Source organism: Equus asinus, chromosome X, assembly GCF_041296235.1.
Source record: "Equus asinus isolate D_3611 breed Donkey chromosome X, EquAss-T2T_v2, whole genome shotgun sequence".
NCBI lineage: Eukaryota > Metazoa > Chordata > Mammalia > Perissodactyla > Equidae > Equus > Equus asinus.
The window spans coordinates 11626001-11646212 of NC_091820.1; the positions used below are offsets into that span (position 1 = coordinate 11626001).

Genomic DNA, 20212 nt, shown 5'->3' on the forward strand with positions numbered 1-20212 from the left:
ATCAAAGACAAATTTTTTTTTCCTTTTTTAACATTTCTTGGAGGTATTTTCAGATGAAAGGCCAATTTTAAAGTATCTGCTCAGGCTTTACATACGTCTTTATAGATGGATGAAGAGAAAAACCACCCACTTCATAAACCTTTGTATTTTATTATCAGGGTCTGGCCTTACCCAGAACAGATGGTACTGAATGGCATGGGGTGTACCACCTGAGGGCAGGGAGGAGAATGCACACTTGCTAATAATTACTGCTGTGACTCCAACTGCTGCGAGCTGCTCAGATGGAACCAGCCAAGGGCTTGGTCCTGCTTCTCTGAAATCCAGAAACCTGGCCATTTGGGGGGCTCATGCTACCGGTAGCTCTTTTACTCATGCAGTTCTATGTTTAAATGGATATATGTGAGAGACCCAGGGTGTTTAATTAAACTTAGACTAAGGAAAGGAACTACAAATGCAGGTAAAGGGTGTATGTGTGTGGAGTGCACGCATGTGCATGCACTTGTGTAGGCATGCATTTCTTTGAGTGTATGTGCATAGCTGCTGGGTATTTTAAGTGGATACTAGAAGGCTAAGATGCCTGGGAGCTCCACATCCTCCAATTTGATGAAAACTGTTGGTGGTTTTCTCTCCAGCCAGATTGTCTAGCGTCTGTATGTGTACGCCCCCCTTTACATGCTTTAAATCCATGCTCTACTCAAATGCCTCTGCTCCCATTTGATGCATCTGTGCTTAGGAAATGTGGGGGCAGATGAGTGTGGGATGGGCCTGAGTGGCAAAACTCTAAAAGGATGCTCTGAGTAACCCCAAAAGTATATATTCCTGAGGTCTATTACAGTCTTTGTAGCACTGATCTCAAAGATCAAGGACCTAATGTCTAAGGAAACAACCCAAAACCTTTATGGTAATTAGGTTAGTGTTAAAAACAATTTCACTGCCTCCTCCACCAAGGGAGGAGTATATTTCTCAGTCCCATTGATGTTGGGCCATGTGCCTGATTTGACCAATGGGACGTTACAAGACACAGTGCAGAGGACTGAAATGAACTTATGATTGCATAGTTGTCCTACATGTCCACCATCACCACAAGCAGCTGCCCCTGCTAGCCCACTGATCCCAGGAGGATGAGAGACATGCGGGCAGACCCACACTCAACCTATGGCTTGAGCCTTGATCCTCTGACTCCCAGCAGACCCACAGAAACCTAAGTGAGAACAGATTATTGATGCCTTAAGCCAGGGAAATTTGGACTGGTTTGTTACACAACATTATTGTGGCAAGAGTTAACTGCTACAGCCGTATTTCAGCCTAAGTGTAATCTAATCCATTGGATGGGCAGATCTTTATGTAAAACCTCATCATCCTTTTCACAAGGCAGCCCTGCCATGCCACTGGCAGTCAGCCCAGTGTGCTCCTTTTCACCTTTCTTTCTAAAGATGCAGTGGTTCCATGTCAACATCCACTGTTCTTCTCCCCTTCCTCACCAACATCCTCTGCATTGTCTAAGATGATCCCCAGTCTTGCTGTGACAGTGTAGTTATGAACCAAGCAGACCAAGGCAAAGGCTACTTTTTTCATTCCCCTCTGTTCCTTTTGGGGAGTCTCTTATTTAGGATGAACTCAAGGTATTCATTCAATCAAAATTACTCTTTTCCTAACTCTCTCCAGAAAGGGACAGTAAGCAATAAGAAAATATTTGCCATAGCAATATTTGACACGTCATTTTCTCTCTAGAAATAATTTTAGCCAACCTAGATTTCAAGAAAGCAATACTCTTCTCCAACATGTGAGTGTTATAATATTATGTAGATAACAATGAATGACAAAAAGAGACTCATAAAAATTTACATCATCAAAGTTTCAGGCATTAAAATTATCCTTCCTATGGGCCAAACTGAACTCCTTGGTTGTTGGTAAGACATGCAAATAACTAAGACATCTTTATTTTATAAAAACCTCATTTCCACTCATGTGCCTGACACCTGGGTAGACATTCCACAAATGTTTACTGAACTGAATGTACAGCTCTCCTTTGCCCAGGGAGGAGCCTCCTGAACAGCAGAAATAAACCTGTGTGTCTTCCTTCAGTGATTCTACCTCGGTGTCCGCCACGCCTGTCTCCTATCTCAAAGGTATGCTTAGAAACATTTAGAAGTGACCAACATCGTATGTGTTAGTCATTAATACTGTTCACCAAATATTTCTAGCTTTCTACGTTCTGAGTACACAGAAAGATTACACTTCCTGGCCCCTTGTGGTTGGATGGAGCAGTGGGTCAAGGGGCTGTGACCAGAAGTAATGGGAGTCACTTCCAGGCCAGAGCATTTAACTGCCAGGGCAAAACTCTCCAGACCTCTCCTTCCCTCTGTCATGGTCATTAATGACACTCAAGATCTGGATGCTCAGCCAGCTTCATCCTGATGTGGAGTTGGCCCTGGACGAAACAGGATGGTCATATGATATGAGCAATAAGTAAACCTCTGTTGTTTATGAGCCACCAAGATTTGGGGGTTGTTTGTTACTGCAGCACATCCTGGCCTAGCCTGACTGATAAAGTATCTGATCAGAGCACTTTGCCACAACTTACCACATTTTCACAAACCACCTGGTGTAAGATGAAAACATAGATAGCACTTCTAAAGGATCTCAAAGATGAAGGAAATCATCAAGGTGTCCAAGTTTTATCCAGATGTCCTTGTAGCCAGATGCTGCTCTGCCCATTTCTCTTTCTGTGACCACCAGATTGCAATAATGGGCTAAGGTAGCGTCCTTCTACAACTGGCTCCTAGAGGTGAACCCCTTATAGGAGAGCTTGTGGGTGGAAGGACACTGGAGGATTTTTTGATACTTCCACCCAAATCCTCTTTAATCCCCATGGGAAAATAGCACAGGGTGAATATACTGCCTTATAAAAAAATGCCTTAGAATTTTAAAAAAGTTAAATCAGACAACCCATAATGAGAGTAGATGCTGCAGACTAATTAATGCAGCAGTTCATAACCTGAGTATCTCAAAATCTTAGAATCCTAGTCTATCAGTCAGTCAACAAATGCTTCTCTTAGTATCCACTCCATTACAGGCTCTGCACAGGTGATTGAGACACTGAAGTAAATGAGACAATGAGAAGCTCCTGTTCTTAAAAAGCTTTCATTCTAGTGGAGGGTGACAAAGCAATAAATTTACACACAGCAAATAGGAAATGTCAGGTACTGTTACATTGATACATATGAAGACGTAAAATAGTGTAATGATATAGATCAGGGTTGGCAAACGACCGTCTCTGAGCCAAATCCAGCTTGACTATTTTTGTATGGTCTATGAGCTAAGAATTATTTTTTACATTTTTCAATGGTTGAAACGAATGAAAAGAATATTTCATGATGCATGAAAATGATATCCCCTTCAAATGTCAATGTCCATAAAGTTTTACTGGAGCACAGCCACACCCTACATGATCTGCCCTGGCTACTTCTCCAACCTCAGCAACTGCGGCTCTGGCCTCCACTCTCCCTACTCCAGCCACACCGGCCCCCTGGCTAATACCCGAACACCCAAGCCAGCTCGCTACCCTCACCTCGGCCACTGTACAACTGTTGCCTCTGCCCCCCTCACTTCCTTCAGGGGTCTGCACAAACAAAACTCAATCAGAGAAGTCTCCCCCACCCACACTGTGTCTCCTCCCCCTGCTTCATTTTCTTCACGGCACTTATTACCCCTGACATGTTACGGATTTGCATATTGCATGCCTTCACCCACTACACTTGGAACATAAGTTCTATGAGAGTTGAAACATTGTCTTGTTTCCTGTTGCATTCCCAGCAGGGTGATCACTGGGAGACATGGTAGGTGCTCAAGAAATAAATGAATGAACTGTTGAATATTGGAAAGTTCCAATGAGGAGAAAGGGAGATCCTTTATGAATTAGGCCATCACAACCGGTGAAGGCTTTCAAGACGGAGGCGGGGGAGGGGGCTCAGAGTGTCTTTGCTTTAAAATGTCCTAGTATCTCGGTAGAGACTAAGAACTAGTGGCAAGAGAGAGAGAAAAGTGGATTTACCACCATAAAAGCAACCTAAGAAGAAATTCTCATGTCAAGCACATTCCCAATTAGTTTCCTGCCCTCTCTGCTAATCTCAAGTGGTAGGGAAGACTTGAGCTTAGAAATATGCTCAGAAACAATTTTACTGTCATTTGTGTCCCTATTTCTCTAGTACCTTTAGGTAATTATGGTAACGATAAATGTGCCTGGGAGTTCCAGATCTTATTACGTCAAGTTCTCCATGGATACATCCATGTGTCCAAATACTATATTCTCATTCCATAAATTGTCTCTATAGGCTTGTCCCAAGAAGGGGTTCCATAATAGAAGGCGTTCAATATTGAACTTTAATGTTACTTTTTTTCCCTAGAGCTCTTAGCAGTCTATAGTAAAGGTTTACCCACAATTCTAAATCAGGATTTTTAAATTAAAAAAATAAGTCATACGAGGAAGTATTATATTCAAGATATAAGATACAGGGAGTCTATTTTATCCTGAGTACCAATAATATGCTATAGTGATATAAAAGCTTTAACCACCAGTTAAAAGTGACTAAGATAGAATAGATCTGTGTCTTTGTAATTCAACACATTTAACTACAAGGTCATACATACAGAAGAAATTGATGGAAAATATTTCAAGTGTCTTTTGTGCCAAGGACTGTGCCCCATAGAAAAGTGGGCAAGAGCTCATTGGGCCATTTGACTAGCAACAAAGTCAATGGACTTCCCTGTGCATGACTTTGGAAGTGGGAATAGGGGAGTGTGGGGGGGGGGGGTCTGTTTCCTGGACTCAAATATGGAAGGCACACCTCATCCTTGTTATTCAATTCACTTTAGAGACAATTTCAGAAGAAGGCAAGTGACACAAAGCTTATGCAGTCTTGTGAGCCATGTGACTTCTCATGAGAGTTAGAGGTATCTCGCTGTCCTGTGGATCTTGGACTTACTCCAGTCTTACACAGAGTTTGAACGACTCCAACACCCAGCAATATTCTTCCACCAGTAAGGTTAAGAAAGAGGAGGCTAAAAGTGCGGGGGAGAAGGAAACAAATTTTGCCAGAAAACAGTTGGGAAAGCCTACCATGACCCAAATTATTCTTTTATCGCTGTATTGATATGTCTACATCTGTGACTTTGAAAAGATTTATGGAGGCTGGCTTCCCCTAGTGGCTTAAGGGGGTGCCATGATTCCTGGTGACAAGAACTGCTCATCAAATAAATCAGAAATAGTGCTGGCCAGAAGGTCAATGTGAATGATAGGACAGTGAGGCTGCAGGTATTTATTTACCAAATGCCCAGACTGTCTACACTATTGTACTCAGGGTTGTCACATACAGATGTGAGTCTATGTGGATGGAGTTTCCTAGAGTTGTGCAGTGTACAACCTATGCAACTGTATGCGACTATCCCAACTGTACAAAAAAGCTAGAGGCAATAGACACAGAAATAAATCCCACATCTAGATGGTTAATCCAATTGTATTAGTGAGCCAAGATCAGGCATTGGGTTAACCTTATTTCTAGAAGAAAACCTATTCTGCTTAGATTGAGAAACTTAGCAGCTAAATGCTATATACAGTATATTTGAGTTGAGATTTTAAACAGATTTATCTCAGTTCACAAATTCCATGCACTGCTAACTCCAAACAGCTCTCCTAAGTGGTAAGACTAATTATCGGGGCATTGGTAGCTGTTTGCATGGCTGCTGCAAAAAAATGTTCACAGACTCGTATAACTGTAGCAGAGGCAATGCTAGTCTAAGCTGAAAAAACAGAACGTTCAAGGCTAGAAAGTGAGGACTGTGGGGGAAGGGCAAGCTAGGGACAGAACTGGCATGGCCGTCCATTCTGGAAAAGAGGTGGTTAGAAGAGGGGAGAGTGGACAGAAGAACATGCTCATGGACCTACTATTGAGGAGGACCCTGAAAACGTCTTATAAAAAAATGAGACATTTTTCTCTCAAAAAGCAAAAAATAAATTCATATCCCAGTGTCCACACCATTACCATCTTGAATATGCTTTCATACTAAATTTTAATTTCAACAAGAAGAACATTAACATTAAGGAACATATTTCTTCTTAGATTTTCTTTTAAGAAAATGTTGAGAGGAAAGGAAAGGAGTAATAACCAATAAGACACACCTCCTTATCCTTCACCAACCCAGTCACATCGACGCTCAAACTTCTGCTTAACTCCAGGTGCCCCTTCCCTTCATATCAGAAATATTTAATTTAGCTGGGGGGTGAGTGAATATATGTAGATTCACTTTTTAAAGGAAATTCGAGTAGATATGAACAATATCCCTAATAGTATTACTAAGCATATAATGCTGCACTTCTATGTATAAGGACACGTTTTCTGTCACCTGCACATTCAACTGCTTTCCCCCATTGCCCCATTTAAAAAGTTTATGTGTTAGCAGTAATCTGAAGCATTTAAAACCTCACTGTGCCCAGGACACGGAAGGAATTTTTGGTGTCTGTGCTCTTTAAAAGAGCTGAAGGACCTAAGAATATGACCTATTGCCAACAATTCAAAGCCTCCTCTCGCACTATCAAATCAATTGACATTTCAAAGAGAAATACAAACATTTTAAAACTCCACATGATAAAACTGGAAAAAGAACACCCAACTCCATGAACCCAACGCATTCTAAAGGACTCCTGAGTTTTGTGGACTTAAAAAAAGCTGAACAGCCTGAAAAGTCTTTCTTGCTTCAAACAAGTCTGATTTTTCTCTCCCGTCACCTAGGCTCAAAATGAGATTCCATTTTACCTGCAATCTGGCATTGAGATCCAACATCCAGGCTGGCGGCAATGAGGTGGAGCTGACGGGCTGTGAGCTCTCTGTGTCCATCAGAATTTGGAAAGTTAGAAAGGTGGAGACTGTTGGCCAGGTGCCTCTACCCCTGACACCGTGTTCGACCTCTACAGAGACACTGCACGCACTCTCGGTTTATGCGCTGCAGGCATATCTGTGCTTTATTCACGACAAGAGTTAAGATCGTTTCATTCCCAAGGACCAGTTCTCCCCTGTTGGGGGCGATATCACCCCTGTTGAAAATGCATGTCCTAAGGACAGCTACAAAAACTCAAGTCCACATTTGATTGTCTGTTCACGGCCAGAAATTCCTAAATCAATAATGATTTAGCACTTCAGTCAAAACAATTATATCTGAATCATTTTCAAAATAAAAAGTTGAAGAAAAGCACAATATAATCTATGAAATACATAAAATTGGGCAAAATATTGCTCAGTCAGTAACATCCCAGTTAATTTTTTTGCATTACTCTCAATTCATTGGACTCTATCTGATGCTCGCTCACAGAACCACAGAGTCAATCACTGTTGAACCTCACACATTTCAAAAAGCAAAAAACCAAAACAACTTCCGAGAACATTTTTCTAGATAGTGGCAATGGGTAATTTTGAAAACCAGATAGAAAATGTCTGTAGAAAGCACTGTAGTTTTCAATTTACAGAAGAAATTAACTAACTAAATAAACTAACGTTTGCTGCTCACAAATGATCTGAAAATAAATGTCCCATAGTTATCTGTGTCATAAAAACAAATCAGTGCTTCATTAGAAAATCACTGTGCCATCTGCATATATAATCGAGGGGAAACTTCCCCACCTGAAGATTCCAGAATGCTCTCTCATGTTCTATTACGTCTCCAAAAACCCCCCCTCCCAGCATTTTCAAACACTCATGCCAGGAATCTTAGTAAGCCGAAGAAACAGAACACTCATTATTAAATGCAGGATGTATCCTGTCCACTACCAGGAGTGTTCTGCATTTCTATATTGTCTCAAAAATAGTGGGGGCAAAGAAAGAAAGTTCTCTGTATAAGCAAATATAAAAATCTGCATCATATTAAAAATTGAGCTCACCTACCTTCACTGGTCCATGTTCATAACTGGAGCCCTGCACCAACTGCAGATAAGACATCATAAAAATATTCACCACTGCCCACTGTCTGTACATTTTGAATATTTCAATATCCACTGATTACCAAGCAGATGACATCAGGCAGCTAGAGAAAACTGTTTCAAAAGGCATCCTCCAGAAGGAAAGTTCGAAACCCCAAGACTTCACATGGAAAACAAACAATCAGTTGTGATCAAAATCCAACGAAACGACTTCAATTAGTCAAGGTACGTTTTTGCACAATCTTATGGGGGGAGAGAGATGAAAAGAATTGTAAATGTTCTCATGCTCCAAAAATAATCAGGAGGTGGACATGTCTTCCACTTGAAATGAGAAAGCACTCTAAATCCATTTCATGTCCAGCAAATTAACAAAATCTCTCTCCACCCTCTGCCCCAGGTTCTAGTTGCTTTGTAAGGAGGTGGTGCGGCCACCAATGTCTGCAGCTACAGAGGCGGGAACCCGATTCTGGATTCAAACGTTTTCACAACCCTCATGGAAGCTTGCAGAAGCATGTGTCTTAAATCTGACCCAGATTTTGGCAGAAAATGCAGGGAAGTCTTGGCTGTAATCCTGTCGCGTCCCTACCAATAGCAGGGCAGTTTTAAAAACTGACTCAAACGTCAGGACTGCTGTTATTTTAACGCAGATAACCTGTAACGTGAAACCGCAGCCCAGAGGCATGACTGTTGTATCGAAATTGCATTGCTCAAAAAGGGACCTCAGATGCTCACACATCTACTGCCAGTGACACACAGAAAGCAATCAGATTTGCTTAAAAAAATTCACATGCACAAAAATAACAAAATATCCATACACACATGAAAAGGCAAACACACACAAAATGATTTTTTTTAACAGAAATTTAGTAACTTAGGTCAAAATGAAGAAAACTGATTTATTAGGTTTATTTGCACGTGCCAGGAAATATCTCAAGTGCATTCCTATAAAAACCATGTTATCGCTTTACCATGGAATTCTTTACAAGTTAAGAAACTGGTTAAGTCAGCTTTGGAAATTGAATGTTGAATGGATGGATGCCACAAATGGCAAGATTCTAGAAAACATTGAGACCTGCTCTTTGCTCTTCACTCGTTGCCAATCTTTGATTTCCAGGTTTTGGCTCTTTCAAACCCATTTTTCGCATTTCTGAAATCAAGAATGGCCTTAGAAATCTCTTCATTGGTGTTCATCACGAATGGACCTAGGGCAGAAAAAGACATTCAGAAAGTTCTAGGTGACAATGTTTTCTTCTATCACTAGAAATGGTACGTATTTCCGTAGTCCTTCATTTGAAACAAATCCAGGCATATCTGAACAGTAAAAGGTTATTTTTGCAGCGTCCAATCCCCAAGGACTGTAATACAAGTATGTGGACTAGGATTGTTCATGATTATAAAGATCAAAATTCAGATAAACTAACACAATCGCATCCCACCCATTCGTTGCAGGTTGTCATCAGCAATGTCAATCTCTTTATTCAAAACATTCTTAGGTTTGGTTCTATTACAACCATTTTTGTAGTTAGGTTTTTTCTTCCTTTTTTTTAAATTGAGGTATAATTGATCTACAACATTATATTAGTTTCAGGTGTACAACATAATAATTTGATATTTGCATATATTGAGAAATGATCATCACCACAATAAGTCTAGTTAACATCTGTCACCATACATAGCTACAGAATTTCTTTTCTTGCGATAAGAACTTTTAAGATTTACTGTAGTTTGTTTTATATCATTAGCTGATATCAAGAATTGAACCAATCTAATACAAAGAACTGGAAAGTCTTGTCGTAGTTTGGGTGTCTACTCAGTATATGAGGCTGTGCACTTACATGAGGGGGTCTAAGACATTTTTGAAAATTAGTAGCACCTCATTGACAATAAACAGGAGACTACAAAAATTTCAAGTCAAGAAAGTATCACACTTTTGGATTCTCTAGGGGTCGGCAAACTTTTTCTGTAAAAGACAAGATAGTATATATCTTAGATTTTGTGGGTCAAACAGTGTCTTTCTCAACTACTACTGGCCTCTTCTGTTGAAGGGCAAAAGGAGCCACAGGCAATACAAAAGTGAATAGGGATGGCTACGTTTCAATAAAACTTTACAAAAACATGCAGTGGGCAAATTTGGCCCACGGGTCAGTTTGTCGGCCCCTTTGTCTAATTCCTAGGTTTGAACTCGGGTTTTGCTAAAAGTGTAGAAGTCCTCCTCTAATCTACCAGGAGGCAAACTATCTGTATCTTCCCTTTTCTTTACATATCGTAGGGGCAGAGGCATAGTGGACTGTATCACTCCCACAATCTGCTGGATAAACGAGGCCAGCTCTTACACGGCACTGGCAGTGTCTTGAAAGCAGTTGACAGCTTTGTCCATTCAGTATATTTCTTCCACCAGTCTTCAGAAGTCCCTGACATTCCTTTTACAGAAGCTCTTCTTCTAAGGGACTTTCTCTGAGAAACTCGGATTAAAATCTAACTATTACTTAGAGGGAATAACACATTCAAACTTTTTAACCCCTGTTAGCTTGTCAGCACAGATTTTGGCGCTCCCTTTAGCTTAACACTTGAGAAGGAAGACACAGGATAATATGTTTTGATGATGCTGAGGCCTTTTGGGAGGCTGCAGGGAATAGGATGGCAGCAGAAAGGGAAAAGAGGCAGAAGGCATCTAAATTCATTCATTCATTCAATTACTTATCTATCAAGTATTTGTGGAGTACCTGTTAAATGACAAACATTGTGCTAGGAGCTAGACATGTAAAGATGAAAGACGAATGAATGACAATGAAAGACGAATGAATGACAGACTCTCTCCCCCCAAGGACCTCAAATCTATCACACAAACAGATATGGAAACAAATTATTAAAAAACAGTGTGAATGGTAAAAGTATGGAATGATAAAACATGGAATGATAAAAGTATGTAAAATCCAGAGGATCAGCACAGAAAGGGGAGGAGGAGGGGCCCAGGAAAGGATTCACAAAGGGAGTGATGTCAGAATAGGCATACATGGAGGAAAGGCATTTTCAGGATTAGCATGCAGGAGGAACTGAGGATGGTGACACAGTGCTGGAAGGTGGGAGTGAAGGGGAAAAAGGATGGGGGGATCTGATATGTAGGAAGAGGCCAGACCCATCTGGGCTTTGGATGCATCTACGGGAAGAAGTTTGGACATAATTCTGCAGATGACCAAGAATCATTGAAGGGTTAAGTAGAGAGTAACGTGATCTGACTTGCAGTTTTTAAAGAAGACTTTGGCATCAGGGTAGAGAGGGTGTCAGGCCAGGGAGGCTGAGTTGATAGTGAAATTGTTAAGGGTAACAGGACATAGGAGGCTGTGTGTAAAGCAAGGAGTTCAGTTCTGGAAATTCTGACATGGAGGTATTGGAGACAATAATATGGCTTCCTGGCAGAGGTGCTTGGTACATTGTTCGAAATATGGATCTGGAGCTCATGAGAGAACTTTCATCTGGAGCTTGAGATTTGGACTGTATCAGGTAGGAAAGCATGAGAGAGCCCTCATGAGCAAAATAAATAATAAATTCAAGAGGGCACCCTGGAGAAGCTACCTTTTAAAAGGGCACATAGAAGAAAGGGAAATGGGACTTGGAAAATGAGAGCAGGTACTGGGCCAAGGACCGATTTCCTGCACGCCATCATTTTGCTAGAGTCTGGAGTTGGGGAGCACCTCTCCCGTTTCCCAATTATATTTCTGTAAAAACAGTGTACTTCTCGGCTTCCATTTTGACACTTTTCTGGGGTATTCTGCTGTCCTTCTTAATTTATAACGTGCACATGAATCATCTGAAAATCTTATTAAAATGCCCATTCTGATTCAGGACATCTGGAGTGGGGTATAAAACTCTGCATTTCTAACTCTCTCGAGTGATGCGCCTGCTGCTGGTCCACACACCACACTCTGAGAAACATGGGGAGCACTGGAAGCTTGGAGCCCTCCAAAGCTGAGTTCAGGAAGCTCATTTCCTCAAATCCTCCAGAAGAAGAAAACTGAAACCATACTTTTTTTTCTTCTTCTTGTGTTCCTTTTTTCTTTGGATACTATATCACTAAATTTCTTTCTTTTAATTCAGGTGTAATTGACATACAACATTACATTAGTTTCAGGTGTACAACATAACGATTGGATATTTGCATACACTGCAAAATGATCACCACAGTAAGTCTAGTTAACATCCATCACCACACACTTACAAAATTTTTTTTACTTTTGATGAGAACATTTAAGATTTACTCTGTTAGCAACTTTCAAAATACACAATACAGTATTATTGACCATAGTCTACATCCCTCAGAACGCACATGTTTTTTAATTGATCAACTATAAGGGTTATAAACAAGAAAATTATTGGATACCTATCGATAATCCCATAAAGCCTCCTTCAAACTACAGTTTTCATCTCTTCTCTAATTAAAACTTCGAACTCCCTCCCCAGTAATAAAAATGCTGTGAGTTAAATCTCTCATTATGTAGAAGCTTGGTGTAGTGCAGAGAGCACAAAACATGGGGTCAGGAGTCTAGGGTTCAAATCTCAGCTCTGCCACTAACTACCGCTTCCCTTCAGAGAAGCCACAGGGCAGAGGGAGGGGCAACAAGCATGGAGAGGACAGAAGGACAGGGTAGCTGGAGACCAGACAGCCTGATTGTGAATTTAGCCCGTGGCCCTGGGCAACCCAATGAACCTCTGCACCTCCGCTTCCTCATCTGTAAAATGGGGATGAGAGTACCTACCTTGTAAGGTTGTTTTGAAGATTAAACGAATTAATATTTGGAAAGCACTTTGACCAATCCTGTAAATAGTAAATGCTACCCAAGTATCTGTTAAGTACATAACAGTAAAATATCTGGATTTTTTAGATAAAAAAATTTGCTAATTTCCAAAAGGCACAGGACTCCATCGATGCTAGGGGCATTTCCTATTCTAAACTTCTATGGCATCCTGCCCTTAATTTGCAGACATATAATTAAGGACACTCCATGATTAGAGAAACAAGGCCCTTAGCTAATTCAGTAAACTAGTACTTGTTCCCAAATAGTCGAGAGATGGTTGTGGCTGTCTTTAAACACGCACAGGTAAAAGAAAAACTTAAATGTTTGGGTTTTAACAAGTTAAAAAAAACCAAAATAAACAAAATGCTTTGCTTCTCATTAACTAAGGTTCAAGGGACACACCTATCTTGTCTGGTTAATGAGTCTGTATGTGCGGGCATATGCAGCGCCCCTGAGACCCAAACCTCTGAGAGAGGACTCACATAACACAGATGGAGGGTGGCTTCAAGCAGTTCCAGGCCTTGGGGTGTCACTTCATTCAGTTGGACTCCTTTTTTTCCATTACTGGTGCAGTCTAACTTCAAAGACTTAGATCCCACACATCCTTTTCCCACCTAAACTCTAGTCGCTGTTAATAAAGACTATGGCCCTACCCAATTGGTCTACAGGCTTCTTCCAAAATAACAAACTATTTCAGTGCTGTTCAATCAAGATAAAAGGAGACAAGAACCATAAACCTTTGGAGTGGAAACCGAAGCACGCAAAATGGGGGTCAAATGCTATCAGCAAGGTGGGGTATAATTTAATGCTTTCCTCTCAAGTTATGACTAGAACAACAAGAAGAATATTTTTAAAATAATCGGTGTTCTTTAAATTTATGATCAGCTGGGGGTTTTCCCTGAAATCGCTGTGTATACTTGAGAATTCATGCACGGCAAGTTGATGTTCTAGGGTTTTAATGCATGCTAAATTTCATAATTAGATAAGTGAACATATATGTTACATTTTATAGGCATTTATCTAAATAAGTTGGATTCTAGGTGCTTCTAGATGTTCCTCATTTAATCAAACAACAATATTATGAGAAAATCAAGACAAAGAATTGAAGTGGCTATTATGGGTACTTATTCCATGATTTTCTGCCTCCAAGTATAGTCCTATTTCTACTATACCACAGTTATTTCTATTCATTTTTTTAAATAAACAAAGAGTTACTCAAATATTTTAGAACTTCCAAAGAAATACTCTTAAGAGATTTCTATTTTTCACTAAAAATACAATAGACCACAAGGACAGTACTGAAAACAAACACTGTTATTTTTGCTAAAGATAAAGATGATATTCAAGTCCCCAATAGACCACAAAATCTTTTTTCAGTTGAAATTCCCTATGACACAATGCAAAAATACTTTTTGTTTTCCCCACAGTTCCAAGCTCAATGCCCTACACATGATAGGTACTCAAGAAATGTTTCTTTAAAAGAAACAAGAGAACGAATGTAGAAATAAATGCCATGTATATATTTTCCTCTGACAATGGAGAAATGAAACAAAATTCTCAAATTTGTAGATGGAGAGATAGGATAAAAATCCAGCTAGTCTTTCCAATAATACTATATATGTACACTACTTTCAAAGAAAAAGAAAATCAACCAAGAAAATCGCCATCATTTTGGGCTTACCATGCTGGACAACTGGTTCTCTTAATGGCTCCCCAGCAATTAGGACGAAGTGGCTTCTTTCAGGATCCTAAAGTCAAGGAAGAAAGCATCAAATAATAAACATGCTTATTTCTTAATGTCAAATTAGGAGTAATTTGAAGTTGACATACTAGCCAAATGGACAATGTTCCTAATTCTGAACATAAATTCCAGAAATATTTTCTGTGCAGCACTCAATACGGAAACGCTTATTCCTTAAAATGTTTGGTAGCAATCAGAACTCAAGAAAAGTCCAGACCGCCAAAATATTAACCTTCTCAAATTAAGAAGGAGAATTTAAGATTTTCTTTAAGTGGAAACATCTTTAAGACAAACCATGTGATTGACTTGGCTTATTATACGATTTATAATTCTCCACTAACAGTATCATTTTTTAAAGGGAAGATTATTTATGCAAATCCAAAAGTAAGATTTTATTACTTTTGACACTTATGACGATTCGTGTAAAATATGCCCCAGAGATGTTACACTCAATGGAACCTTAGAAAAACATCCGCGGAACATCTGCTCAGGCAAATTTCTCTCCAAAATGGTCCTCTTAAGTCTCTAAAAGCTTTTATTTAGAAATAAGATTAGACTTTTTCCCCTGAAACTGAAAAAAAATATTAATTAGAATATCCAGTGGTAGTGTGGATGCAGGGAAAGATACACTTGTATATATCATTTGAGAGATTTTAAATTGGTGCAGTAATCCTTCCAGAGAGCTCTTTGACAATATGACTCCAAATCCCACCACTGCTGATGTTCCCTCACCCAGTAATGCCAGAGAAACCAGAAGAACCCCCCACCGCACTTGTGAGAAATAATAATTGCTTTAAGCCACTAGATTTTAGGGTGGTCTCGCACTCACTAACAGATAACTGAATATTATGGATTTCTTTTGAAGTGTCTCTTAGATTTATCTGATTTAGAATAAAACAATAAATAAAGCCATAATGATAGGCACTTTAGAACAAAGCTTTTGAAATTTTTAAAAATTTCGCCCATATTCTAATAGTATGGCATATTTCTAAATATGTGATATTACGTTAAACTATATCACATTATATTTACATGCTTCTACTAATACACAGCTCTTACATTAGAAATCATTACAATGTCACTAGTGCCAGGAGACTTATCACTGGACTCAATAAAAATGAATAATGAATTCTTTAATCTTCCACGTAGTTTAAAAAAAGCCTCATATTTTACAGGACTGAAATTTATTTCTCCTTCTGCCTCCAACTTTATTAAAAGGGAATCTAGAGTAGAATAGTTTCTGCAAAAGTCAATTTACTCCCCACAATCCCAAGGCTGGTGTTATTTAGTACATCCACCCAGTGGATGCTTTAATCATTTCTGCATGTTTAAAAAATATCTCTATTGAACCATTCCCAGGCCTATATTTATTTATACATCATCACCTTAACTATCCATAACCCAATTTGCTGTCAAAATGTGCTAATACGAACCCAGCTGAAAACCAAAGGATAAGCCTAAAAAGACTTCTGCTAATTCAAATTTCAAAATAGATGTCCTAAGCCCCATATAATAAAGATTAGTGCTGTAACCTCAGCACACATCCTCACTCAATCCCTACTTGCTCTTACTTTATACATGATGCTAACAATTAGGCTTTGTGGTTATCAGATCTATAACAGATTCAAAGCTAGAAGACAGGAAAGCACTACTATATATATATAGCAATATCACAAAATGGACAGCCTAACATCAATGGTGGAAAAGAAAAAGAAAAAACTATGAAAAACTGGCACAGAAGCTTAAGAATTAGTGTAGGACCACTTACTGTAGGAGCCAGCAGGTGCTAAAGACACCATCATACTTTATAGCTCAGGACAACAATTAACATACAGTCATGTGCTACATAACGTCATTGTGGTCAATGAGGGACAGCATATACGACAGTGGTCCCATAAGATTAGTACCATACAGCCTAGGTGTGTGGTAGGCTATACCATCTAGGGTTCTTTAAGTCTAATCTATGATGTCCGCACAATGACGAGATCACCTTTGATGCACTTGTCAGAATACATCGCTGTCATTAAGCAACATGACTGTACATGCTGATGAGCCAAGGTTATAAGTCAAATCGTACATAATATAACATAAGCCCAGAGGAAAGGGGAAGGTTTCTATCTGAAATGATTTATTTTTCAATGCCATGTTTAAGTCACTAAAAATTGAACTTAACAAAATACAGCTATTAAAAAAGATTTATTCCCTAAGGGCTTTGGAGTGGTGAAATTTTAGTGTTAATCAATAGATATTTGAAAGAAAAGTATCTCAGAAAGAGAGTTCAGATGGTTGGCATTACATCATTTATAATTTAATCTGAAAGAAGACATCACTAAATAGCGTTCTGAGGTGTTTTTCTGGAGGGGAGACACACATGAGTTTTCGGGTCAGGAGGCAGAGGATTAAGGGCTAGAGGTTACAAGAGGAGTGAAGAGGAAAAGCCTACCTCCTTGTGTCAAGGATGTGCTGACTCCTCAGAATGCAAGTTTCTTAATTCAGAAGATGCTTGTTTTGTGAACAGCAAACATGTCCTACAGCTTACACGTTTTGGAATGATTATAAAATTTTTAAAATAAACGTTTTGCCCCTTTTGATACTGCTCAAATCAAATGATGACTTTCGCTTTATAATTCAGACAATAGGATAAAAGGACACTTGAATTTGGTCTGAAGTGAAAAATGATTAAACTGCTGGGTGTGGAGGAGTTCAGGAGTTTGGTTTTCCATTTTAGAAATTTGAAGGATGGTCCAAGCTTCTTTTAATGACTTTTCCACAAAATTAACCTCTGAATGGCCCTTTCTCCTCTAACCCAAACCAGATGTTTTCTGTCTTTTTCTTTTTTCTTAAATGCATCTTTTCTTTCCTTAACTAGCCTTCTTTGGGGAAAGCTGATAATCTTTCTGGATATTCAGTAGAGCGTTGATGTGATTCAGAGTCCCAAGTGCTGTTATCTTGAGAAGTCCTTGTCTATGGTGACCCTGTATAGGGTATCAAATGATGAAAATCAAGCAAAAGCAAGAGAATGAAAGACCTGGTTAAGACATGAGTCCCTGTGTGGATCTATGCCCTTTGGGAGTTTGATGCAAAGATCCCTTACAAAGGTAACAGAGGCCCACTTGCTGCTTCATGTATCATTACCCCAACTAAAATTCAGGATCTTTTGGCACCAGACCATGTCTTTTACTTTGGTGCACCTTCTCAGAGCTCCTAATTCAGAGTTAGGCTTTTCTGGGTTTACTTAAATAATTCACTTTTACAAATTACTCTGGTTATTCCATAAATATTATTGCCAAGCTATGTCCTGAGTTCCACTGATACCAACAATAAATGATCAAAGCCCAGATGAAGGCCCTGTGATTCATTTAAGGTGTGGATCATTTCTACACTATGAGTATGTACTCACAGTTTGTTTGATTGATTATAAACATAAAGCTTAAGATGATAGTAGGACTGTGGATGAATCTGAGGGCATGCTTTTGCTTTAAGAACATTTATTATACTGATACAGTACCTGAAAAAATGACAAGAAACTGAGCTTTAGCATGACTTCATTGCATGCAAGCGTTCTTACCAGACTTCACTGTTTACAGCTCTCAGGCCATAAAAGATAAACAATTAACTGCTATCAGTTTAAAACAATTAATGGTTTATTTTGTTATAAATTTTTATGCATAAATAAACAAAAAAGTTGTCCAGCTTTAACAGGGTGTTTGGTTTTATTTCTGTCTTTCAATCTTTATTTTAATCAAATGTTAATCTGCATTAATTTAATGAGCTCGCCGTGAATGCCGCCAGTTAAAGAGTATCGTTGCTCTCAAGTACGGTTTCGATGGCAGCAAGTGAGGAATTGGTGTCTACCCTGACAAACTACAAATGAGTTTGCTAATCCATGAGGCTTAAGACCTTCTCAATAGGACACGACTATAAACATGGGTCTCAAGGTGAGATGGAGCCTTTCATATCAAATCCATGGGCTCTCTGATCACAGAGCTACCCTGGCAACCAGAGCACCAACTGTGGGCCAAAGCAGCACAGAAGAGCCCTAGACCAGGAAACAGAGGCTGTTCCAGGGTGACTAGTACAGTACAGTCCAGGATTAAATGTCCAGAGTAGCCTGGGGTTGACCCCAATCTCGAAGAACTCTGAAAAAGTTAAGGCCATTTTGAAGCCATTGTTGGGGTTTGGGCTTCCTCCAAGAAATCAAAGGGTCTGGCTTAAAGTCTCTTAAATCTAGCATAAACCAGGCCCCTGTAGTTGCTACCCACCAAGGAAGATTTCAGAGTAATGGTCACAAAAGGCAGTCCACCCTTTGAGTGAAGAAGACAGGAGTCCCGGCAACCTAAAATGTGCTGGCCTAAGATACGTCAAATGCTAAGATGGAGGAGAGAAACCTAGGGAGAGAAAAGATGTGATCTATGTCAATCCTTCCTTGCCCTCCTCTCCTGCCCCAGTGGATTGGTCACTCTAGAGGAAATCACCCATACTACTAGTCAACCAGAAAGATAGGCGTGATGGTGGAAGACACAGAAATGAGGAGGAGTGAAAGCACAGGAAGAACAGTGCTAGAAGGAAACCAGGGAGTGTATCAACTCCTCATTCTTGACCACAACTCAGTGCAAATGGGATTAGAGGGAGCACTAGGAAGTCACGTCATCTGTCTTTATCTATCCTCTGGCTAAAACTAGTTCCAAGTGAAGATAACCTTGGCCTGAAGCCTGAGTGAATCAGGATCCTTTAGGGCCTTTTTCTAGCTATAGAAACTGTCATATGCCCTAAACCTCAGGGTATAAGGTATGAATCCTTATTAGGTAACATGTATCTGGCATGACTATCTGTTAAATTACCTGTTTAGATCAGTGAACTTTCCAGCTACCATTATTGCACACCCACTATGTACTAGACCAGGGATTAGCAAGCTTTTCCTTGTAAAGAGCCAGCAAGTAAATATTTTTGGCTTTGTGGGCCATCCAGTCTCTTTGCAACGACCCAACCCTACCATTGTGGTGTGAGAGCACCCATAGACAAACAGAAATGAATGGGTGTGGCTATGGTCCAATACAACTCTATTTACAAAAACAGGCTTACATTTGGCCTATTGGACATAATTTACTGAGCCCTGTGCTAGATCTGGAGGAGACTCTTGACGTATGTAATCTCATATATTCTTTCCAACAACCCTATGCAGTTGGTATCATTATACGAATTGTGCAGACAAAGAAACTGAGGCTCAGATTGGTTGAGAAACGTGTCCAAAGTCACACAGCTAACAAGTGGCAAAGTCAAGACTCACACCTTCACAATCTCTTTTGTGTTGTAATCTAAGAGGGGCTTTCTACTATTCATGGATATAAGTGACAAATGCCAATTTAAATGCTAATTTTTTTAAAAATTAATTTTTTCATAGAAGTCTTTCTAATGTCTTGACGGCTCAGGCTATGCTTATATACAGCAAGAATTACAGAAGTGCACATAACAGAATGGTGCCCCTGGAGCCAGGAGCGCTGCTTGCCGATGAAGTGATGGTTTCAGCCAACTCTTTTCTAGCCCAGCTGCCTCCCGTCTTTCTGGCTCCCCTCACCACTTCTTTCTGGTTTTCCATTTCAGCTCCCAAATCCCTATCATTTGCAATGTTCCCCCTGCTATATTACAGGAAAAACAGAGGTTGTCAAGTTAAACCAGATAACATTACAAACGAATCCACTATCAGAAGGT

General features: G+C 39.7%; 2 protein-coding genes across 8 annotated transcripts in view; both read right to left on the minus strand.

Moving 5' to 3' along the window:
* Positions 1-8489, minus strand: part of VEGFD (vascular endothelial growth factor D) — a 33980-nt gene extending 25491 nt beyond the window's left edge. Inside the window, exon 1 of one of the 2 annotated variants that reach the window (XM_014857661.3) lies at positions 7935-8489. In XM_014857661.3, the coding sequence (XP_014713147.1) occupies positions 7935-8024 (90 nt within the window). In that variant the 5' untranslated portion in view covers positions 8025-8489. Of the gene's footprint in view, positions 1-6812; positions 7621-7934 lie in introns of those variants that run through there. The other variant, XM_044764368.2, reaches the window with a different exon arrangement.
* Positions 8490-8845: 356 nt separating this feature from the next.
* PIR (pirin) overlaps positions 8846-20212 on the minus strand; it is a 91275-nt gene continuing 79908 nt past the window's right edge. For all 6 annotated transcript variants that reach the window (XM_070501913.1, XM_070501910.1, XM_070501914.1 and 3 more), the window contains 2 exons: positions 14444-14510; positions 8846-9171 (listed from right to left, as the gene is read on the minus strand). In XM_070501913.1, the coding sequence (XP_070358014.1) occupies positions 9056-9171; positions 14444-14510 (183 nt within the window). In that variant the 3' untranslated portion in view covers positions 8846-9055. The remainder of the gene's footprint in view (positions 9172-14443; positions 14511-20212) is intronic.